General features: G+C 46.0%; 1 protein-coding gene across 1 annotated transcript in view; it reads left to right on the forward strand.

Annotated features, from left to right (window-relative positions):
• The window catches only part of UNC5D (unc-5 netrin receptor D), a 1,128,748-nt gene that overhangs the window by 1,027,950 nt on the left and 74,946 nt on the right, over window positions 1–25,852 (forward strand). The window contains 2 exon segments of the mRNA XM_077484820.1: window positions 995–1,159; window positions 22,871–23,049. Of these exon segments, the coding sequence (XP_077340946.1) occupies window positions 995–1,159; window positions 22,871–23,049 (344 nt within the window).

Here is a 25,852-nt window from a genome sequence, read left to right on the forward strand (position 1 = left end):
AACTGTCCATGGGGCTAGGAGAGGAACTGTCCATGGGGCTAGGAGAGGAACTGTCCATGGGGCTAGGGGAGGAACTGTCCAAGGGGCTAGGAGAGGAATCGTCCATGGGGCTAGGGGAGGAACTGTCCAAGGGGCTAGGGGAGGAACTGTCCAAGGGGCTAGGGGGAGGAACTGTCCATGGTGCTAGGAGAGGAACAGTCTATAGCAGTGTTTCTCAACTCCAGTCCTCAAGGTGCCCCAACAGATCATGTTTTCAGGATTTCCCTCAGATGAAATGGCTGTGGCAATTACTAAGGCAGTTAAACTGATCAAATCACCTGTGCAAAATAATGGAGAGCCTGAAAACATGACCTGTCGGGGCGCCTTGAGGACTGGAGTTGAGAAACACTGGTCTATAGTGATAGGAGAGGAACTGCCCCTAGTGATAGGATAGGAACTGTCCATGGTGCTAGGAGAGGAACCATCTATTATATAGTGATAGGATCGGAACTGTCCATGGTGCTAGGAGAGGAACCATCTATTATATAGTGATAGGATCGGAACTGTCCATGGTGCTAGGAGAGGAACTGTCCATGGTGCTAGGAGAGGAACTGTCCATGGTGCTAGGAGAGGAACTGCCCATAGTGATATGATAGGAACTATCAATGGTGCTAGGAGAGGAACTGCCCATAGTGATATGATAGGAACTATCAATGGTGCTAGGAGAGGAACTGCCCATAGTGATAGGATAGGAACTATCCATGGTGCTAGGGGAAGATCTGTCCATGGTGCTAGGAGAGGAACTGCCCATGGTGCTAGGAGAGGAACTGTCCATGGTGCTAGGGGAAGAGCTGTCCGTGGTTCTAGGAAATGCCCACGTTGCTAAGAGATTAGCTGTCTGGGGTGTTAGGAAAGACACTGTCCATGTTGCTGATCACTAGTACAGCCATTGAGCTTTAGCTTTATTTTGTATTCTAGCACAACATTTGATTGTCTTTGCCTGTTTTCCTTGCAGGAAGTCCCTTTCTCCCGTGTCTGGTGCAGTAACCAGCAGCCACTGCACTGTGCCTTTTCCCTGGAGCGATATACGCCGGCCACCACTCAGCTGTCCTGCAAGATCTGTGTCAGGCAGGTCAAAGGCCACGAGCTGATTCTTCAGATCCAAACATCCATCCTGGAGGTGAGCGGACAACGTAGTCACAGGTTACCGGCTGCCTTGTAACATGATCTGTAGGGTAATCGTTCTGTATTCCTATAACTGCACCTTTCATTATCTGGATGATGAGTCACAAAAGATAAACAGAAATTCTCATAGGATAAAAGAACTGTAAACGCGGAATGAACGTTTACTTGTGTAGCTTCTGCAAATATCTGACATTTTATTCATATTTGCTGTGTGGGAAAACTATGCAGACATATTGTACAGCACAGGCTGCCCTCAGATCCTTTCATTGGCTCTATTTACAGGAAGAGCGATCCCGTCGATATCTTACCCAGACGAATATAAATGCACACAACCGGTCTCTGATGACATCATGAATTGTGTGCAAACAAAAAATACTGTTTTTTTTTTATTTTTGTTTTTTGTTTTCCTTGCATGTGATTGGTGCTGATTGAATTGTTTGGCAATGAAACTTGGAAGCTGATTGGTTACCATGCACAGCTGCACCAGTTTTAGTAAATCTCCCCCAAAGTAGTTCCAAAGGAATTTCTTTTATTTTTTTTACATTTACATTACATTAAAAAAAAAACTTCTCCCCCATCCCCCTTCCCCAAACACTTACTTGAGACGTCAATTGATCCAATGCAGTCTTTTCTGCTCTCTCCCCGCTCTCACAGACTTGGCTGCGAGGGCCCTGTGAGCCATCTGTCCCTGCTGTTGTCAGTCAAATCCTTTGAGGACGGAGCTTGGGGGGTGGGGGGGAGGTGCGTGTGTCTATGGCTGCACACAGCATGGCTGAAGAGCGCGCCCGCATCAGTGCCCCCACAACAGCCGGCTTGCTAAAGGGAGTGCATGGGGAAGAGGAGAAGGGGACAGCGCCAGCAAGGAGATAAAGGACCGCTCTGGGCAATAGCATTTTATACAGAGCAGGTAAGTATAACATGTTTATTATTTTAAGAGAAAAAAAATAAATAATAATAAAAAAAAAAACAGCCTTTACAACCACTTTAAGCTGTAAGTAAATTTGGTTAAATTACTTTAATATTTTGCAAGGAAAATTGTAGAAATTTTCCCCAGAGCTTAGTTAATGTGGCAAAAAAAAATTCACTGGGCAAAGAATCCACAATCAAATGCAAGAAAAATAAACAATACTGAATAAATATTACAAAAATACAGTAATATATTCACAGTATATTATTGCATATATTATTTTATATTAGCTTATATTATATTATAAAATAAAAATGTTATATTATATATAAAAAAAATCTATCTATCTATCTATCTATCTATCTATCTATCTATCTATCTATCTATCTATCTATGTGGGCATAAATAGGTGGCACTTGTGGGCATTGATAGATGGCACTTGTGGACATTGATAGATGGCACTTGTGGGCATTGATAGATGGCACTTGTGGGCATTGATAGGTAGCACTTGTGGGCATTGATAGATGGCACTTGTGGGTATAAATAGGTGGCACTTGTGGGCATTGATGGCAATTGTGGACATTGATAGGTGGCACTTGTGGGCATTGATAGGTGGCACTTGTGGGCATTGATAGATGGCACTTGTGGGCATTGATAGGTAGCACTTGTGGGCATTGATAGGTAGCACTTGTGGGCATTGATAGATGGCACTTGTGGGTATAAATAGGTGGCACTTGTGGACATTGATAGATGGCACTTGTGGACATTGATAGGTGGCACTTGTGGGCATTGATAGATGGCACTTGTGGACATTGATAGGTAGCACTTGTGGGCATTGATAGATGGCACTTGTGGGCATTGATAGGTAGCACTTGTGGGCATTGATAGATGGCACTTGTGGGTATAAATAGGTGGCACTTGTGGGCATTGATGGCACTTGTGGACATTGATAGGTGGCACTTGTGAGCATTGATAGATGGCACTTGTGGACATTGATAGGTAGCACTTGTGGGCACTGATAGATGGCACTTGTGGGCATTGATAGGTGGCACTTGTGGGCATTAATAGATGGCACTTGTGGACATTGATAGGTGGCACTTGTGGACATTGATAGATGGCACTTGTGGGCATTGATAGGTGGCACTTGGCATTGATAGATGGCACTTGTGGACTTTGATAGGTAGCACTTGTGGACATTGATAGGTGGCACTTGTGGGCATTGATAGGTGGCACTTGTGGACATTGATAGATGGCACTTGTGGACATTGATAGGTGGCACTTGTGGGCATTGATAGGTGGCACTTGTGGACATTGATAGATGGCACCTGTGGACATCGATAGGTGGCACTTGTGGGCATAAATAGGTGGCACAATGTGGACATCGATAGGCGGCACTTGTGGGCATAAATAGGTGGCACTTGTGGACATTGGTAGGTGGCACTTGTGGGCACTTTCAGGTTCAAATGATGAGGCATAATTGCCTCTTCCGTTTCGGGATCGTTTTCCCTTTAAGATGAGCCGTTGATCTGCTTTTTTTTTGTTCTCCTCCGCTGTCAGCGTGAGAAGAAAAAAAAAAAACGATTGCCGAGCTTTTTGTTTTGATCATGTGATCAGCTGTCATTGGCTGACAGCTGATGTAAGGGGCCGGGACCAGCCCCTTACTCAGATCGGTGAGCACCCGAGTCTCAGTGACTCGGTGATCACAGCGCGTGCCCCTGCAGGGCGCACGCAGGGAGCGTGCACAGGGGAGGCCGCCATGCCGGGAATTCACATTTGCGATGTGCCCGTCATTCGGCCATCGCGCGGATGTCAGATGGTTAAAATAACTTTGTTGTCTTATTCGCAGGAACGTAACTTTTATAAAATTTTATAACAAAATAAAAAAATATATAATAATAATAATATATATATAAAAATAATAATATATATATATATATATATATATATATATATATATATATATATATATATATATATATATATATATATATTTTATTTTATTGTCTTTTAAAAAAAAATGTAACAAAAAAATAAAAACCGCGGAGGTGATCAAATACCACCAAAAGAAAGCTCTATTTGTGGGGGAAAAATGATAAAAATTGTTACAGCGTTACATGACCGCGCAATTGTCATTCAAAGTGTGACAGCGCTGAAAGCTGAAAATTGCTCTGGGCAGGAAGGGGATGTAAGTTAGTAATTAAATTAAAGAGGAAGTAAAGGCAAAAAAAATAAAAATAAAAACACACCCTGTAAGGCAAAGACATAATGAGCTAGTATGCATAGCATACTAGCTCATTATGAATAACTTACCTGAGAACAAAGCCCCTGAAGCGGTCCTCCGTCTTCCTCTTCGCCGCTGCCATGTATCCCGGAGCGACTTCCGGGTCTCGCTGCTCCGGCGCTGTGATTCCCCAGAGCCGCGATGACGTCACTCCCGTGCGTGCGCACGGGAGCCAACACTCGCGGCATATCGCCGCGATCTGCAGCCTGCTCAGTGCGCCTGCGTGCCACTGTCTACTTACCTGAAGACAGCCACCGTATAGGTTTAGGAGATATTTCTTGGACCTACAGGTAAAGCCTTAATCTAGGCCTTAAAGTGGTTGTAAACCCTTACAACACACTTTGACCTACAGGTAAGCCTAGATTAAGGCCTTACCTGTAGGTCCAAGAAATATCTCCTAAACCTATACGGTTTAGGAGATATCTGCCAAAAGACAGGCACCGCTGTCTACGGCGCATGCGGCGTAGACAGCGGCGCGCAGGCGCACTGAGCACGGCACCCGTCAACGGTGATATGCCGCGCGTGGCGGCTCATGTGCGCATGCGCGGGAGTGACGTCATCGCGGCTTTCGCCGAATAAGAGAGGCGGATCGGCGAGACCCCACCGAGAAGATGGATGCTCCGGACTACAGGGGACAGCGGTGACTTCGCTGGCTCCTGTGTCAGGTAAGTGACACATAATGGACTACTATGCGATGCGATGCGATGCGATGCGATGAGATGCGATGCGATGCGATGAGATGCGATGAGATGCGATGCGATGAGATGCGATGCGATGCGATGAGATGCATAGTAGTCCATTATGCTTTACCTTTGCAGGGAATGAAAGAGGAAGTAACACTCATCAGGGTTTACTTCCTCTTTAATCTAGGCTTACCTGTAGGTCAAAGTGGTTTGTAAGGGTTTACAACCACTTTAATTATTCACTTTTCTATCCTGTCTTTTCTCTCTCTGTATTGTTGTTGCCATATTTTTTCAATAAAAATATAGTAAAAAACAAACAAAAAAAAAACCTATTTTTTAGCAAAGATGGCAAAAAATAAAAATGTGACCAATCGGTGGAGACCGGGGTCATTGGGTATTAGTTCACACGGGTGACCAGGTGGCATTATATTTCGGGAAACGCTCCGCGAGCTGGAAATCGCCTGTAAAATCCGATTCTAGCGAAAAAGTGGAATGTGTTCATTTAGCTAATGTGCCGCGCGGCGCCTGACAGGTGCGAAGAGATTTTTGTTCACCAAAATCCTGGCTGAGTTATAGTTTAAATAAGTAGCAATAAAGACGATATCATTTATATATAATTTACTTCAAATATGTTCGGTTTAATTCCTAGAGTGGGAGACGTGTTGTTTAGTAAAGGGTACAAAGCTCTAATTAAACAAATTGCTGTTGAAGCGATCGCAGGATCGGGAACAGAACCGAACAATCCGCTGACACTTCTTCTCAGAACGGCAAAAATTGTTGGATTTAACTCCACTTATGTAAAAAAAAAAATTGCTGGATTTAACTTCACTTATGTAAAAAAAAAAAAAAAAAAAATTGCTGGATTTAACTCCACTTATGTAAAAAAAAAAATAAAGAAATTGCTGGCACTTATGTAAAAAAAATAAAAAAATTGCTGGATTTAACTCCACTTATGTAAAAAATAAAATAAAAAAAATGCTGGATTTAACTCCACTTATGTAAACAAAAAAAAAAAAAAAATTGCTGGATTTAACTCCACTTATGTAAAAATAAATAAAAAATTGCTGGATTTAACTCCACTTATGTAAAAAAAAAAAAAAAAAAATTCCTGGATTTAACTCCACTTATGTAAACAAAAATTAAAAAATTGCTGGATTTAACTCCACTTATGTAAAAAAAAAATAAAAAATTGCTGGATTTAACTCCACTTATGTAAAAAAAAAAAAAAAAAAAAATCCTGGATTTAACTCCACTTATGTAAAAAAAAAATTAAAAAAATGCTGGATTTAACTCCACTTATGTAAAAAAAAAAAAAAAAAATATCCTGGATTTAACTCCACTTATGTAAAAAAAAAAAAAAATTGCTGGATTTAACTCCAGTTATGTAAAAAAAATAAAAAATATAGGAATTTAACCACCTCAGTACAGTGCAGTTACACCCCCTTCCTGACCAGACCAATTTTCAGCTTTCAGCGCTCTCACAGTTTGAATGACAATTACTCAGTCATCCTACACTGTATCCATATGAAACTTGCATCCTTTTTTCCACACAAATAGAGCTTTCTTTTAGTGGTATTTAATCACTAGTGGGTTTTTTATTTTTTGTGCTATAAATAAAATAAAACGTAAATTTTGTGAAAAAAATGCCTTTTTCTTCGTTTCTGTCATAAATTTTTGCTAATTAGTAATTTTTCTTCATACATTTTGGCCAAAATTTATACTGCTACATATCTTTGGTAAAAATAACCCACATTAGTATATATTATTTGGTCATTGTGAAAGTTATAGAGTCTACAAACTATGGTGCCAATCGCTGAAAATTGATCACTTCTGATCAGGCCTTCAGTACATCAGGTGTATCTCATTTCTTGAGACACTAACAAGTCAGGAAAGTACAAATACCCCCCAAATGACCCCTTTTTACAAAGTAGACATCCCAAGGTATTAAGTAAGTAGCATGGTGAGTTTTTTTAAGTTGTCATTTTTTCCCACAATTCTTTGCAAAATGAAGATTTTTTTTTTTTTTTTTTTTTTTTTACTAAATTGTCATATTATCAGGTTATTTCTCACACACAGCATATGCATACAACAAATTACACCCCAAAATACATTCTGCTCCTCCTCCTGAGTACGGCGATACCACATGTGTGAGACTTTTACACAGCCTGGCCACATACAGAGCACCAACATTGATGTAGTACCTTCAGACGTTCTACGAGCAAAAATTACGCATCTCGTTTCTCAACCACCTATTACACTTTTGAAGGCCCTGGAGTACCAGGACAATGGAATTTCCCATAAAATTACCCCATTTTGGAAAGCAAACACCCCAACGTATAATCTGTGAGGTATAATGAGTCTTTTGAACGGTTCATTTTTTTCCAGAAGTTTTTGGAATATGTGGAAAAAAATTAAAACGCATTTTTTTTTTTACACAAAATTGTCAATTTATAAGATATTTCTAACACATAGCATGTATATAGCAAAAATTACATCCCAAAATACATTCTGCTACTCCTCCTGAGTATGGCGATACCACATGTGTAGGACTTTTACACAGCCTGGCCACATAGAGAGGCCAAACATTGAAGTAGTACGTTCAGGCGTTCTAGGAGCATAAATGACACATCTCATTTCATTCCTACCCATCACACTTTTGAAGGTCCTGGAGCACCAGGACAGTGAAATTACCCACAAAATGACCCCATTTTGGAAAGCAAACACCCCAACGTATATTCTATGAGGCATGGGCTGGAGATAGGTACTCGGGTACTCTGATGGCCTGGTGACAGGTACTCGGGTACTCTGATGGCCTGGTGACAGGTACTCGGGTACTCTGATGGTCTGGTGACAGGTACTCGGGTACTCTGATGGTCTGGTGACAGGTACTCGGGTACTCTGATGGTCTGGTGGCAGGTACTCGGGTACTCTGATGGCCTGGTGGCAGGTACTCGGGTACTCTGATGGCCTGGTGACAGGTACTCTGGTACTCCGATGGCCTGGTGACAGATACTCGGGTACTCTGATGGCCTGGTGACAGGTACTCAGGTACTCTGATGGCCTGGTGACAGGTACTCGGGTACTCTGATGGCCTGGTGACAGGTACTCGGGTACTCTGATGGCCTGGTGACAGGTACTCTGATGGTTTGGTGACTGGTATTTGGGTACTCTGAAGGGCGGTGACAGGTACTCATATGGACTGTGACAGGTACTCGGGTACTCAGATGGACTGTGACAGGTACTCTGGTACACAGATGGACTGGAACAGGTATTCGGGTACTCAGATGGGCTGTGACAGGTACTCGGGTACCCTGATGGACTGTGACAGGTACTCGGTACTCTAATGGACTGTGACAGGTACTCGGTACTCTAATGGACTGTGACAGGTACTCGGTACTCTAATGGACTGTGACAGGTACTCGGGTACCCTGATGGACTGTGACAGGTGCTCGGTACTCTAATGGACTGTGACAGGTACTCGGGTACCCTGATGGACTGTGACAGGTGCTCGGTACTCTAATGGACTGTGACAGGTACTCGGTACTCTAATGGACTGTGACAGGTACTCGGGTACCCTGATGGACTGTGACAGGTGCTCGGTACTCTAATGGACTGTGACAGGTACTCGGTACTCTAATGGACTGTGACAGGTACTCGGGTACTCTGATGGGCCGTGACAGGTACTCGGGTACCCTGATGGGCCGTGACAGGTACTCGGGTACCCTGATGGGGCGTGACAGGTACTCGGGTACCCTGATGTGCCGTGACAGGTACTCGGGTACTCTGATGTGCCGTGACAGGTACTCGGGTACTCTGATGGGCTGTGACAGGTACTCGGGTACCCTGATGGGCCGTGACAGGTACTCGGGTACTCTGATGGGCCGTGACAGGTACTCGGGTACCCTGATGTGCCGTGACAGGTACTCGGGTACTCTGATGTGCCGTGACAGGTACTCGGGTACTCTGATGTGCCGTGACAGGTACTCGGGTACTCTGATGTGCCGTGACAGGTACTCGGGTACTCTGATGTGCCGTGACAGGTACTCGGGTACTCTGATGTGCCGTGACAGGTACTCGGGTACTCTGATGTGCCGTGACAGGTACTCGGGTACTCTGATGGGCTGTGACAGGTACTCGGGTACTCAGATGAACTGTGACAGGTACTCGGGTACTCTGATGGGCTGACACGTACTCTGATGGGCTGTGACAGGTACTCGGGTACTCTGATGGGCTGGGACAGGTACTCAAATACTCTGATGGACTGTGACAGGTACTCTGATGGACTGTGATTGACAGGTACTATGAGGGGTGGTGACAGGTCCTCTTTATTGGGGGGGGGGGGGGCAATCAGTATGTTTGGTGTACACTGTATGCGGTAACGAGATGTTACCGCAATCTCCTCCTCACACACAATCGGTGTGTGAGGAGGAGAACCCGGTAACATCCCGTTACCGCAGTTTGTTTACATTTTTGTGATCGGCTGTGAAAGGATCACAGCCGATCACGTGGGTAAACAGCCGGCCAATGGCTGTTTACCAGCGTCGGTGACGAGCAGTGTTCCCGGGGAACACGCCGCCACCGACGTGCACGCGCGGCGCGCTCGCGATCGCGCGCATGCGCCGTGCACGTTGGGGGTGTGACCATCTGTGATCGGCCGTGACTTCATCACGGCCGATCACGTGGTAAACAGCCATAACGAATGGCTGTTCACCCCCTTCGGTGGCGAGCGGTGTCTCCGTGACACGCCGCCACCGAAGAAACAGGGATGCGCGCGCACGATCGCGCGCATTCCCTGTTTAAACGGGAGGCCGTCATATGACGGCCTCCCACCACAATAGGTGCGCCGCCTGGCCGTCATTTGACGGCCGGCGGTCAGCAACTAGTTAAATTCAGAATTGTCTGCCTTCATTATGTAACTTAACCACCTCGGCCCCGGAAGATTTCACCTTAACCACCTCAGACCGGAGCACTTTTTGCGTTTCGGCACTGCGTCCCTTTAACTGACAAATGCGCGGTCGCGCGACGTGGCTCCCAAACAAAATTGGCATCCTTTTTTTTCCCCCACAAATAGAGCTTTTCTTTTGGTGGTATTTGATCACCCCTGCGGTTTTTATTTTTTGCGCTATAAACAAAAAAATAGCGACAATTTTGAAAAAAAACGCATTATTTTTTACTTTTTGCTATAATAAATATCCCCAAAAAATATATAAAAAAAACAATTTTTTTCCCTCAGTTTAGGCCGATACGTATTCTTCTACATATTTTTGTTAAAAAATATCGCAATAAGCGTCTATTGATTGGTTTGCACAAAAGTTATACCGTCTACAAAATAGGGGATAGTTTTATGGCATTTTTATTAATATATATATTTTTTTACTAGTAATGGCGGCGATCCCCGATTTTTATTGCGACTGCGACATTATGGCGGACATGTCGGACACTTTTGACAAATTTTTTGGGACCATTGGCATTTTAATATAGTGATCAATGCTATAAAATTGCATTGATGACTGTAAAAATGTGACTGGCAGTGAAGGGGGTTAACCAGGAGGTGGCGCTGTAGGGGTTAAGTGTGTCCTAGGGAGTGATTCTAACTGTAGGGGGGAGGGGCTAGCTGTGATACAACACTGATCACAGCTCCCGATTACAGGGAGATGTGATCAGTGTCCTGTCACTAGGCAGAACAGGGATTTGGCACAGGGGTTGTTTTTCAGGGGTTGGGCTTGGCCCCTTCATTGGTGTCGGTGGGGAGGAGTAGTGCCTTGTTGGTGGTGTCAATGGCAGGATCTAGGCCCACTGCTGCTGACAGTGTGGGGAATAATGCCCTAAGGACCGGATAAAAGCAAGCAAAGGGCCGCCACTGGCCCCTGGGCCACTGTTTGGAGACCACTGCTGTAAACCCTTATATATAACCACTGCAGGGACTATCCTCAGGTGATACACAGACACCAAACAAATCCTCCTACATAAGCTGTACCTGATTATCTGCAGCCCTCTCTCCTCTACAGCCATTTAAAGTCCAGAATTTACACAGTATTTCTCAGCTCCAGAAGGCAGGGGGTGGGGGGATCTGATGCCGCACATTGAACAATGTAGAGCACAGAGCTGTGTGTAATCTGAGACCTGAGCGGAAGAAATGAACACCCTCCCCTGTTCCTACAAAGTTGGGAGCATGAAATTGTCCAAAATGTCTTGGTAAGCTGACGCCTTAAGAGTTACCTTCACTGGAACTAAGGGGGCCAAACCCAATCCCTGAAAAACAACCCCCACACCATAATCCCCCCTCCACCGAATGATTTGGACCAGTGCACAAAGCAAGGTCCATAAAGACGTGGGTGAGCGAGTTTGGGGTGGTGGAACTTGACCGGCCTCCACAGAGTCCTGACCTCAACCTAATTGGCATACCATTCAAGCTCCTCAACCTCAAACTCGCTCGTCCATGTCTTATTGGACCTTGCTTTGTGCACTGGTGGGCAGTCATGGTGGAACAGGAAGGGGCCGTCCCCAAACTGTTCCCACAAAGTTGGGAGCATGAAATTGTCCAAAATGTCTTGGTATGCTGACACCTTAAGAGTTCCCTTCACTGGAACTAAGGGGCCAAACCCAACCCCTGAAAATCAACCCCACCCTATAACCCCCCCTCCCCCCACACCATAATCTCCCCTCCCCCCCACACCATAATCTCCCCTCCCCCCCACACCATAATCGCCCCTCCCCCCCACACCATAATCTCCCCTCCACCAAATGATTTGGACCAGTGCACAAAGCAAGGTCCATGAAGACGTGGATGAGCGAGTTTGGGGTGGAGGAACTTGATTGGCCCGCATGCCTAGAACACCTTTGGGATGAATTAGAGTGGAGACTGCGAGCCAGGCCTTCTCGTCCAACATCAGTCCCTGACCTCACAAACGCTCTTCTGGAAGAATGGTCAAACCTTCCCATAGACACGTCTCCTAAACCTTGTGGACGGCCTTCCCAGAAGAGGTGAAGCTGTTATAGCCGCAAAGGGCCAACTCAATATGGAACCCTCCAGACTAAGACTGGGGGGGTCATTAAAGTTCTTTGGTACTTTTGGCAATGTAGGGTATATATGTGTATTGTGGTCAGAAAATCTAAAGCTCGTTTTCCTCCCGAGCTGCGTTCACCTTCCGGCAAAGCTCTAGAAGAATCCATCTCGAAGGAAAAAAAAAAAAATATGAATAATAAAAAATAAAAAAAAGCGGCAAAGGTAACATTCAGACCGGCAGAGGAAAGTGAATCTGTAATTTTAACTTCACCGAAATTCATATTCATCAAAGTGGCATTTAAAGTAGAAGGAAGATGGAAGGCGAGAGATGGAGCTGGGACCTGAAATTGATGGCAGCTGTCTCCAGTCAAGATATCAGCATTATTAACTGTCATTTTCCTTCACATTAGAGCAAAGTCCCATCTGCCAGTTACATCCCAGGACTCGGAGCAGCGACGCACGTGGAGTGAGACTGCTACCTAGAGACAATTTTCGGTCCCGATATGAATAGGCTCAGCAGAGGATTAATAATACAGATAAATGCAATAGACGACGTGGGCCTTTGTCATGTTGTGATGAATTGCCGGGACTCCAGATACATTGTTACCTCTTGTTAGCAGAGGCCCCCCCTTCCATTCCGCCACTATATTATTCCATTTATCAACCCCCAACCCCCGTGATAATTCCCGTTATCAGCCAATGTAAGCAGCTTCTCTCTGTGTAGAGGTCTATACCTATCCTTCATACGTCGGAGGGGCTTAGCTGGTGTTATCTTACTTCTACCGCTGGAAGATTGTCGAGTGTCTATGTGGTGTTTCCCCAACAATATCATCTATGAAGGAAAATGTTCGAAGATAAAAGTGGGGGGGGGGGGGAGATGGCGACACAAAAGCCGCGTACACACGGGCGGACTGTCTGGCCAAATTTTCTCGCTCGTGTGTGGGCTTCAGCGGACTTTTTCAGCGTGCAGTCTGGCGGACTAAGTCTTTCGGAATTTCCGTAATATTGTGCGTCAGACTTTGGTTTCAGCGGACAGTCCGCTCGTCAGTAGGCTAGTTGGACGGACTAAGTATGGCGCATGCTCAGAAAGGATTTACACGGCGGAAGGTTGCATTGCTGTGTATTGGACTTCCTATTTCTAGTCCCGTCGTATGTGCTGTACACGTCATCGCGCAAGCTTTCGACGGACTGTTTGTGCATCCGTGTGTGGTCAAGTCCGTTCATTCGAAAGTAGGACGGACTGTCCGTCGGATTGTCTGATGGACTAAGTTGGCCAGACAGTCCGCCCGTGTGTACGCGGCTTAAGAGAATAACGAGGAAGCAGGTGAAAAGGTTTGAGTTATGGATTCGTCCGGAAGAACTATGAACACCATTCAGCCATAACATCATGACCCCACCACCTATGTTGAGTAGGCGCCTCTTTTTGCCTTCAAAACAGTCCTGACCCATCAAGGCTTGGACTCCACTAGACCTCTGAAGGTACGCTGTGGTATCCGGCACCAAGCCGCCAGAAGCAGATTCTTTAAGTCCTGTAAGTTGGGATGTGGGGGGCCTCCATGGGTGGGGACTTGTTTTTTTTTCCAGTCCATCCCACGGATGCTTGATTGGATTGAAATATGGAGCATTTAGAGGCCAACTCAACACCTCCGACTCGTTATTGTGTTCCTCAAACCATTCTTGAATTCATCAGACCAGGCCACCTTCTTCCATTTTCTCCGTAGCCCAGTTCTGATGCTCACGAGACCATTGTAGGCACTTTTGGCTGTGGACATGGGTCAGCATGGGGACCCCCAGCGGCCTGTGGCCACATAGTTACATACATTGTTGGTGAGGTTTAAAAAGGACATCAGTCCATCCAGTTCAACCTATGATGTGTGTGTGAGTGTGTATGTCAATTGTATATTGTGTACCCCTGTATATTGTGGTCGTTGAGGTGCCCGTCTAATAGTTTTTTGAAACTATCGATGCTTCCTGCGGATACCACCGCCTGTGGAAGGGAATTCCACATCCTTACCTCTCTTACAGTAAAGAACCCTCTATGCAGTTTAAGTTTAAACCTCTTTTCTTCTAATTTCAGTGAAGGGTGGCATGTCTTTTTAAATTCCTTTTCACCAAAAAGTTTTTTCCCTATGCTAGGGTCACCAGTACAGTATTTGTACATTGATATGACATCCCATCTCAAGTGTCTCTTCTCCAGAGAGAATAAGTTCAGTGCTTGCAGTCTTTCCCCATAGCTGAGATCCTTCATTCCCTTAATAAGCTACACAGCCCCACACACAACAAACTGCAATGCTCTGTGTGTTCTACCACCTTTCTGCCGGTACCAGCATTCACTTTGTATACCAATTGGAGCTCCAGTAGCTTTTCTGTTGGATTGAACTACATGGACCAGCCTTCTCTCCCCACCCCCATCAATGAGCCTCCCCCCCCCCCACCTCCATCAATGAGCCTCCCCCCACCTCTATCAATGAGCCTCCCCCCACCTCTATCAATGATCCTTCCCTCCCCACCTCCATCAATGAGCCTTCTCTCCCCACCCCCATCAATGAGCCTCCCCCCACCTCCATCAATGAGCCTCCCCCCACCTCTATCAATGATCCTTCCCTCCCCACCTCCATCAATGAGCCTTCTCTCCCCACCCCCATCAATGAGCCCCCCCCCACCTCCATCAATGAGCCTTCCCTCCCCACCTCTATCAATGATCCTTCCCTCCCCACCTCCATCAATGAGCCTTCTCTCCCCACCTCCATCAATGAGCCTTCCCTCCCCACCTCCATCAATGAACCTTCCCTCCCACCTCCATAAATGAACCTTCTCTCCCCAACTCCATCAATGAGCCCCCCCCCACCTCCATCAATGAGCCTTCCCTTCCCACCTCCATCAATGACCCTTCCCTCCCCACCTCCATCAATGACCCTTCCCTCCCCACCTCCATCAATGAGCCTTCCCTCCCCACCTCCATCAATGAGCCTTCCCTCCCCATCTCTATCAATGACCCTTCCCTCCCCACCTCCATCAATGAGCCTTTCCTTCCCACCTCCATCAATGAGCCCCCCCCCCCCACCTCCATCAATGAGCCTTCTCTCCCCACCTCCATCAATGAGCCTTCCCTCCCCACCTCCATCAATGAACCTTCCCTCCCACCTCCATAAATGAACCTTCTCTCCCCAACTCCATCAATGAGCCCCCCCCCCCCCCACCTCCATCAATGAGCCTTCCCTTCCCACCTCCATCAATGACCCTTCCCTCCCCACCTCCATCAATGACCCTTCCCTCCCCACCTCCATCAATGAGCCTTCCCTCCCCACCTCCATCAATGAGCCTTCCCTCCCCATCTCTATCAATGACCCTTCCCTCCCCACCTCCATCAATGACCCTTCCCTTCCCACCTCCATCAATGAGCCTTCTCTCCCCACCTCCATCAATGAGCCTTCCATCCCCATCTCTATCAATGAGCCTTCTCTCCCCACCCCCATCAATGAGCCTCCCCCCCACCTCCATCAATGAGCCTTCCCTCCTCACCTCCATCAATGAGCCTTCTCTCCCCATCCCCATCAATGACCTTTCCCTCCCCACCTCCATCAATGATCCTTCCCTCCCACCTCCATCAATGAACCTTCCCCCCCCACCTCCATCAATGAGCCTTCTCTCCCCACCTCCATCAATGAGCCTTCTCTCCCCACCTCCATCAATGAGCCTTCCCTCCCCACCTCCATCAATGAACCTTCCCTCCCACCTCCATCAATGAACCTTCCCTCCCACCTCCATAAATGAACCTTCTCTCCCCACCTCCATCAATGAGCCTTTCATTCCCACCTCCATCAATGAGCCTTTCCTTCCCACCTCCATCAATGACCCTTCCCTCCCCATCTCTATCAATGACCCTTCCCTCCCCACCTCCATCAATGAGCCTTCCCTCCCCACCTCCATCAATGAGCCTTCCCTCCCCACCTCCATCAATGAGCCTTCCCTCCCCACCTCCATCAATGAGCCTTTCCTTCCCACCTCCATCAATGACCCTTCCCTTCCCCACCTCCATCAATGAGCCTTCTCTCCCCACCTCCATCAATGAGCCTTCCCTCCCCGCCTCCATCAATAAACCTTCCCTCCCACCTCCATCAATGAACCTTCCCTCCCCACCTCCATCAATGAGCCTTCCCTCCCCACCTCCATCAATGAGCCTTCCCTCCCCATCTCTATCAATGACCCTTCCCTCCCCACCTCCATCAATGAACCTTCCCTCCCCACCTCCATCAATGAACCTTCCCTCCCCACCTCCATCAATGAACCTTCCCTCCCCACCTCCATCAATGAGCCTTCCCTCCCCACCTCCATCAATGAGCCTTCCCTCCCCATCTCTATCAATGACCCTTCCCTCCCCACCTCCATCAATGAGCCTTCCCTCCCCACCTCCATCAATGAGCCTTCCCTCCCCATCTCTATCAATGACCCTTCCCTCCCCACCTCCATCAATGAGCCTTTCCTTCCCACCTCCATCAATGACCCTTCCCTTCCCCACCTCCATCAATGAGCCTTCCCTCCCCACCTCCATCAATGAGCCTTCTCTCCCCACCTCCATCAATGAGCCTTCCCTCCCCGCCTCCATAAATTAACCTTCTCTCCCCAACTCCATCAATGAGCCTTCCCTCCCCACCTCCATGTATGATCCTTCCCTTCCTTCCCTCCCCATCTCCATCAATGAGCCTTCCCTCCCCCCACCTCCATGTATGATCCTTCCCTCCCCACCTCCATCAGTGAGCCTTCCCTCCCCAACTCCAGGAAAACAAATGCAGCCACCAAATGCAATATAATAAAGGTTTGCTTTTGGGTTTAATACTGCTTTAAAATAAAATAAAACAGTAAAATAAAATAGATAAGGAAATAATAAAATAAATAAATAAAATAAAACAAAAAACTAAATAAAACAATAAAGAAATAATAACATAAAATAAAATAAAATAGGTAAAGAAATAATAAAATAAATAAATAAAATAAAACAAAAAAATAAATAAAACAATAAAGAAATAATAACATAAAATAAAATAAAATAGGTAAAAAAATAATAAAATAAATAAATAAAATAAAACAAAAAACTAAATAAAACAATAAAATAAATAATAACATAAAATAAAATAAAAAATAGAATACAATAAAACAAAACAATAAAATAAATAGATAAAGAAATAAAATGTAAAATAAAATAAAGTAATACAATAGATAAAAAACAAAAACATAAATAAAATAAAACAGTAAAATAAAATAGATAAGGAAATAATAAAATAAAGAAATAAAATAAAACAAAAAACTAAATAAAACAATAAAGAAATAATAACATAAAATAAAATAAAATAGGTAAAGAAATAATAAAATAAATAAATAAAATAAAACAAAAAACTAAATAAAACAATAAAATAAATAATAACATAAAATAAAATACAATAAACAAAGCAATAAAAATAAATAGATAAAGAAATAAAAAAAGTAATACAAATAAAATGTCAAATAAAATAAAGTAATACAATAGATAAAAAATAACATAAATAAATAAAATAAAATAAAACAATAAAATAGAAATATAATAAAATAAAATAAAAAATACAATAAAAAAATATAAAAAGAAATAAAAAACTAAAATATAAATAAAATAAAGTAATACAATAGATAAAGAAAACATAAAATAAAGTAATACAATAAAGTCGATAAAGAAATAATAAAATACAATTTACATAAAATAAATAAGTCAATAAAATAGATAAAGAAATAATAAAATAATAAATAAATAAAGCAGTAAAAGTGATATATTTTAAATGTTCAGCAGTTTCCCTTCGCAATCCAGCTGGGGTCCTGGAACTATTTCTTTTGCGAAGGAGCAGTGTAGTTTCTCGCCCCGGGGTGTACAAGAGAACACAATCTGCATGTCCACCAGCAGCCCCGACCTATCTCTGGATCATGATGAAATGTGTTTTTCTAAGAAGGATTTTGGAGGTAAAAAAAAAAAAAAAGAAGAAGAAGAAACGCGGCCCCGTCATTTCAAACAGACTTGTTAATGCAGAATGCCTGATTTCTTGTCTCAGGTGGTGAGGTGGGGGGAGGGGGGTTGTATTCTTCTGCCAAAGAGAACAGCTTGCTTGCTTTACAGTCCCCCAGGGACTCCGGAGTGTTTTATCTTCGATGTGCAGATTACAGAACCCACCGCTTCCCTGCAGATTTCATTTAAACTGATCCGGCATGTGGCGCACCTTGTCTGCGCTGCTTTACACAGCCGGGCCGGCGATGCCTCTACCGCTGAAGACTTCTTGGCCGGGCGTTCTGCTACCGCGTGTCTGTAGAAAGGAGAATTTCCGACATCCAGTGTGGGAAAATAAAGAGGCTTGTAAACGCGGGTTACACGTTTAGTTACGTCAAGTGTTTGGATATTTATTCATTTCATTGGCCAGGAAAATAATTTTATTCCGGCCATTGAAAGGAATTAATGTTTAAGTGCCAAATGCGCCTGCTGGTGACACATATTTAGACACGTTAACATGCGTTTACACGCTGCTCCTGGACGCACTACCAGTGGAGTTTTTTTCTCCCTTTAACCAATTGCCACCAAATCACGTACGGTGGGGTAAATGCTAATTGGCTCCCCTGCGGATGGTGTAAGTTTTGCCCACTTACAAAGAAATGAAGGGTCTATCATTGTTATCAGAGGTGTATTTTATATGATAGAGACAGAATATCAACCAAAAATCCTGAAAAAACACACATGATACAAATGTTATAAATGGAGTTGCAGTTCAGTGAGTAAAATAAGTATTTGATCCCCCAAACAAAACATGACTTAGTAGTTGGTGGAGAAACCCTTATTGGTGATCACAGAGGTCAGACGTTTCTTGTAGGTGGTGATGAGGTTTACACACATCTCAGGAGGGATTTTCTCCTCTCTTCTCTACAGATCTTCCCTCAATCCTGAAGGTTTCTTGGCAACTCGAAGTTTCAGCTCCTCCATACATTTTCTATAGGATTAAGGTCTGGAGACTGGCTAGGCCACTCCATGACCTTCATGTGCTTCTTCAGCCACTCCTTTGTTGCCTTGGCGGTATGTTTTGGGTCATCGTCATGCTGGAAGACCCATCCATGACCCATCTTCAGTGTTCTGGATGAGGGAAGAAGGTTCTCCTCCAAGATCTTACAATACACGGCCCCGTCCATTGGCCCCTCAATGCGGCAAAGTCGGCCTGGACCTTTATCAGAGAAACAGCCCCCCAAGCACCTATGTACAGTGGGGTATATTCTGATTTTCTCCCCTGCAGATTGTGTAAGTTTTGCCCACTTACATAGAAATGAAGGGTCCCTTATTTTTATCAGAGGTTTATTTTATATGATAGAGACAGAAGATCAACCAAAAATCCAGAAATAACACACAATACAAATGTTATAAATGGAGTTGCAGTTCAGTGAGTAAAATAAGTATACCATCCCTCACCAACCAACAATAATTCTGCCCCCCACAGACTGGCTCCAGTAGGTGCTCATGTGGTACACAGATCAGTCCTGTCAATGTAAGAAGGTCCTCCTAATGACAACTCGTTATGTGTGTAGAAGACGCCTGTCCACAGAATCTCCTTCATTATTATAGTCTTATTTTTCAATTTCAAATTTGTTTTCGTATTCGATTCATATTTAGTTTTGTTATTTTGGATTTGTTTAAATTCGTTACTATTGTAATTCGATAAATCTAAATTTCTGAATGACAAAAAAGTGTCCAAATTTTCATTCGGAACTAAATTAACCACACACGTCTATTTTGCAGTTACACACCAAATTCAAACAATACTGACATATTTACTAAAAAATTATGTAAATAACCCAATGCAAATTGACAATTCAAACGTTTAGGGTAACATGCACTTTAAAGTAGGAGCCATTTCTTCTTAAAGGTGACAGCTTAAGTTGGACTTGGAAGGCCAAGAAAGGTGTTCTGGAAATGTAAGATCTTATATGAAAGCATAGAGAAGGAGTGATCTGGTATATCAGAAGGAAGATCCTGGAGTCCAGGCATAGAGAGGATCCTGGAGTCTAGGCACAGAGAAAACCCTGAAGCCAAGCATGGAGAGGATCTTGACATCCAGGCATGGAGAGGATCCTGGAGTCCAGGCACGGAGAAGACCCTGGAGTCCAGGCACGGAGAAGACCCTGGAGTCCAGGCACGGAGAAGACCCTGGAGTCCAGGCACGGAGAAGACCCTGGAGTCCAGGCACGGAGAAGACCCTGGAGTCCAGGCACGGAGAAGACCCTGGAGTCCAGGCACGGAGAAGACCCTGGAGTCCAGGCACGGAGAAGATCCTGGAGTCCAGGCACGGAGAAGATCCTGGAGTCCAGGCACGGAGAAGATCCTGGAGTCCAGGCACGGAGAAGATCCTGGAGTCCAGGCACGGAGAAGATCCTGGAGTCCAGGCACGGAGAAGACCCTGGAGTCCAGGCACGGAGAAGACCCTGGAGTCCAGGCACGGAGAAGATCCTGGAGTCCAGGCACGGAGAAGATCCTGGAGTCCAGGCACGGAGAAGACCCTGGAGTCCAGGCACGGAGAAGACCCTGGAGTCCAGGCACGGAGAAGACCCTGGAGTCCAGGAACGGAGAAGACCCTGGAGTCCAGGCACGGAGATGACCCTGGAGTCCAGGCACGGAGATGACCCTGGAGTCCAGGCACGGAGAAGACCCTGGAGTCCAGGCACGGAGAAGATCCTGGAGTCCAGGCACGGAGAAGACCCTGGAGTCCAGGCACGGAGAAGACCCTGGAGTCCAGGCACGGAGAAGACCCTGGAGTCCAGGCACGGAGAAGACCCTGGAGTCCAGGCACGGAGAAGACCCTGGAGTCCAGGCACGGAGAAGACCCTGGAGTCCAGGCACGGAGAAGACCCTGGAGTCCAGGCACGGAGAAGACCCTGGAGTCCAGGCACGGAGAAGACCCTGGAGTCCAGGCACGGAGAAGACCCTGGAGTCCAGGAACGGAGAAGACCCTGGAGTCCAGGAACGGAGAAGACCCTGGAGTCCAGGAACGGAGAAGACCCTGGAGTCCAGCAATGGAGAAGACCCTGGAGTCGAGCAATGGAGAAGACCCTGGAGTCGAGCAATGGAGAAGACCCTGGAGTCGAGCAATGGAGAAGACCCTGGAGTCTAGGCAGTGAGATGAGAGAATCCTGTAGTACAGGCATAGAGAAGATCCTGGAGTTCTGGCATTGAAAATATCCTGGAGTCCCTGTGACAAGAATTATTGTTAGTTGGCTAAGAAATACGTTATTGGGGAATTCCAAATGTCATTATTCATTAAAGGATTTGTGTACTTTGTTTGTGCCCTTCATTGAAAGACCAATATAACACTGGCGTGGAGATGACCCTGGAGTCCAGGCATGGGGAGGACACTGGAGTCCAGGCATAGGGGCATGGGGGGGACACTGGTGTCCAGGCAGGGAGAGGACACTGGATTCCAGGCATGGAGAGGACACTGGAGTCCAGACATGGAGAAGACACTGCAGTCCAGGCATAGGGAGGACCCTGGATTCCATGCATGGGGAGGACCCTGGAGTCCAGGCATGGGGAGGACCCTGGAGTCAAGGCATAGGGAGGACCCTGGAGTCCAGGCATGGGGAAGACCCTGGATTCCATGCATGGGGAGGACCCTGGAGTCCAGGCATGGGGAGGACCATGGAGTCAAGGCATAGGGAGGACCCTGGAGTCCAGGCATGGGGAGGACCCTGGAGTCCAGGCATGGGGAGGACCCTGGAGTCCAGGCATAGGGAGGACCCTGGAGTCCAGGCATAGGGAGGACCCTGGAGTCCAGGCATAGGGAGGACCCTGGAGTCCAGGCAGGGAGAAGATCCTGGAGTTCAGGCATGGAAAGGACCCTGGAGTCCAGGCATGGGGAGGACCCTGGAGTCCAGGCATGGGGAGGACCATGGAGTCAAGGCATAGGGAGGACCCTGGAGTCCAGGCATGGGGAGGACCCTGGAGTCCAGGCATGGGGAGGACCCTGGAGTCCAGGCATAGGGAGGACCCTGGAGTCCAGGCATAGGGAGGACCCTGGAGTCCAGGCAGGGAGAAGATCCTGGAGTTCAGGCATGGAAAGGACCCTGGAGTTCAGGCATGGAAAGGACCCTGGAGTCCAGGCATGGGAAGGACCCTGGAGTCCAGGCATGGGAAGGACCTTGGAGTCCAGGCATAGGGAGGGCCCTGGAGTCCAGGCATAGGGAGGACCCTGGAGTCCAGGCATAGGGAAGGACCCTGGAGTCCAGGCATAGGGAGGACCCTGGAGTCCAGGCAGGGAGAAGATCCTGGAGTCCAGGCATGGAGAGTACCCTGGAGTCCAAGCGTGGAGAAACTACGCCACCTTTTTAGTGCTTTGGGGGCCCCTCATGAATTATATCTGGGCATCTAGAAACTTCCAATCTCCCCACTATGTGCAGAGCTCTTTGTAACCCATTCCCATACTTGGGTGGAGACAATTACATGAGAAAAGGAAATATAGGTTTCTGTGTAGGGGGTTAATCATCATCGTGTTGTGTATGAAATAACTTCCCCTGGGCCTGCTAAAGCTCCTTCATTCATTCGCAGTACAAGTTGAAAAGTGAAATACACAAAGATAAAGGTCATCATAATGTGAAAATCTAATCTGCTGTTCTGTATATAATAAAAGTAATTGTGTGATCTCCCGGTATTTATTTCCTCTGAAACCTTTTCTCCCCATAGGTGTTGAAAGTCATGTTTTTTTTTTTTTTTTTACTTTGGAGTAAAAGGTATAATAATGTTACAATTCACTGATTAGCACCTCTTGCTCCTTTCCATTTAGAATGAACGGGAGACCATAGCTTTCTTTGCACCCGAGGAGACCAATTTCCTGGCACACACTGGTCCAAAGGCCTTCAAAATCCCACACTCTATCCGGCAGAGGATATGTGCAACGTTTGACACACCCAACTCCAAAGGAAAGGACTGGCAGCTCTTAGCACAGAAGCTCTCTATCAACAGGTAATGCAAACATGGGTTTTTTGCCTTTAGAATGGGAAAGTTTTGGTGACTCGAGTCTCTGCACTTTCTCTAGTGGACTTTATTCTTATGCTTGGATAAGCTTCAGCTGTCCTCCAGTCATTGGAGAGGAACGAGGAAGGATGGCGCTGGACCCATAGGGTTATCTTTATTGGTATTGGTATCTTAAGGTGTTGCTCTTGATATAAATGATCTGGTTCCTGGGCAGGCGGCTTCTACCCCCCAGAGGATCTCCGTCTCCTTGGCTTGTAAAGTAACGTAACAAAAATTGAAATGAAAGCACTACACCACTGCTAAAAGGTCCAACCCAACACGTTTCGGGGAGGTCTAAGTGCCCTCTTCATTGTAGCTTTACTTCTGCCAATCAAGCTGCTCATAAGGCCTGTTCTTGTCATTTATACTGGGAAAAAATACCATTGTAAGTTCAGTTCACTTTGGGTTTCTTCACATTGTCAAGTCATGATGAAGCTTGGACGTATTGGCTACTTTTTGATTGTTTCTCTGACTTTTAATGGAAAGAAGATGTAGCTGGACCTCTTAGCAGTGGTGTGGTGCTTCCATCTCAATTATCGTTACCATCCACTCACTGGAAGGGAATGAAGATGGGGCTGTACACTGTTAAGTTTCTGCTGGTTGGACGAGAGCATCATACATGCTAGGGGGAGTACAACTGGGGGGATTCATAGTGGAGAAGGATTTGGGGGGAATCCATAGTGGAGAAGGATCTGGGGGAATCCATAGTGGAGAAGGATCTGGGGGGTCCATAGTGGAGAAGGATCTGGGGGGGTCCATAGTGGAGAAGGATCTGGGAGGATCCATAGTGAAGGATCTGGGGGGTTCCATAGTGGAGAAGGATCTGGGGGGATCCATAGTGGAGAAGGATCTGGGGGGTTCCATAGTGGAGAAGGATCTGGGGGGATCCGTAGTGGAGAAGGATCTGGGGGGATCTGTAGTGGAGAAGGATCTGGGGGGATCCATAGTGGAGAAGGATCTGGGGGGATCCGTAGTGGAGAAGGATCTGGGGGGATCCATAGTGGAGAAGGATCTGGGGGGATCCGTAGTGGAGAAGGATCTGGGGGGGATCTGTAGTGGAGAAGGATCTGGGGGGATCCATAGTGGAGAAGGATCTGGGGGGATCCATAGTGGAGAAGGATCTGGGGGAATCCATAGTGGAGAAGGATCTGGGGGTTTTGGTAGATCATAAGCTCAATAATAGCATGCAATGCCAAGCTGCTGTTTCCAAAGCGAGCAAAGTCCTTTCTTGTATTAAGAGAGGTATGGACTCCAGAGAGAGAGATATCATTTTGCCCCTGTTCAAATCATTAGTAAGACCTCATCTGGAATATGCAGTTCAGTTTTGGGCACCAGTTCTCAAAAAGGATATCGGGAAACTGGAGAAAGTGCAGAGAAGGGCAACCAAACTGATAAGAGGCATGGAAGAGCTCAGCTATTAGGAAAGATTAGAGGAACTAAATTTATTCACTCTTGACATGATCACATGTTCAAATATATTAGGGGTCCATATAGTGAACTTGGTGTTGAGTTGTTCTCTGTACGGTCAACCCAGAGGACAAGGGGGCACTCTTTACGTCTAGAGGAAAAGAGATTTCATCTTCAAGTACGGAAAGGTTTCTTCACAGTTAGAGCTGTGAAAATGTGGAATAGACTCCCACCGGAGGTGGTTCTGGTCAGCTCAGTAGATTGCTTTAAGAAAGGCCTGGATACTTTCCTGAATGTACATAATATAACTGGGTACTAACATAGGTAAAGTTAATTCGGGGAAAATCCGATTGCCTCTCGGGGGATCAGGAAGGAATTTTTTCCCCTGCTGTAGCAAATTGGAGCATGCTCTGCTGGGGTTTTTTTTCGCCTTCCTCTGGATCAATTGTGGGCATAAAATTGGGTATTTGGATTGTACGATTATTTTTTATTTTATTTATTTGTTTTTAAGGTTGAACTGGATGGACTTGTGTCTTTTTTCAACCTGACTAACTATGTAACTATGTAACTCAAAAACAAATTACACAAATGTTGGTGTACAATAGGGAGGACTAGGAGTCTGAACCCACCTCAGCTATCCAACCGGGAATCTGTCAAAATCAACAACCAATCAAAGACGCTGGAGGCATTCCCCACCCTGCAGCTGCACATACTGTATGCAAGGTGGGTGTATAAGTGCAGCTGTAGGGTGAGGAATGCCTCCGCTGACTATGATTGGCTGTCAGCTTTGACAGTTCTCTGGCAGGCTAGCTCATGTGGGTTCAGACTCTTGCCTGAACACACCTGAGCTCATCACTGGTGTATAGGATCCTAAGTAGAGGGTACATGGTGCACAAATCTGGTCAGGTTGGGAGTGTTTGTGATCAAGAGAAGATGTCCTCCTGGTGGTGAGGAGAAGACCCCCTACAGAACACGTCCTAGGTGATCTGGGCCCCCATGTGATATGGGCCCCAGATGTTTGGTTGGACTGTTGTAGCCCTGATCTGGTATTATAGAGAAACATAGAGACCTCCGGCATGAGTAGGGTTGCCACCTTTTCTTCAAGCCAAACCCGAACACTTTAGCGACACGGGGCACATTTTTATTCGTAGTATACACTATAGAATTATAAAAGACCCGGGACACCTTTGGGTGCCCCAAGGAGAGTGGTAATGCAGCATGCTGTGGCAAACAGTGGGTGTGGCCAAACTGCTTTTGCTGACATCATGCCCCCCCTCCCAGTGATGCCAAACCTGCCCCCAGACAGCGTCCCACAGCTCACGAATGGCAACAGATTTTTGTGTGA

Source organism: Lithobates pipiens, unplaced genomic scaffold (assembly GCF_037356315.1).
Source record: "Lithobates pipiens isolate NorthernLeopardFrog02 unplaced genomic scaffold, aLitPip1_a1.2 Scaffold_162, whole genome shotgun sequence".
NCBI classification, from domain to species: Eukaryota; Metazoa; Chordata; class Amphibia; order Anura; family Ranidae; genus Lithobates; species Lithobates pipiens.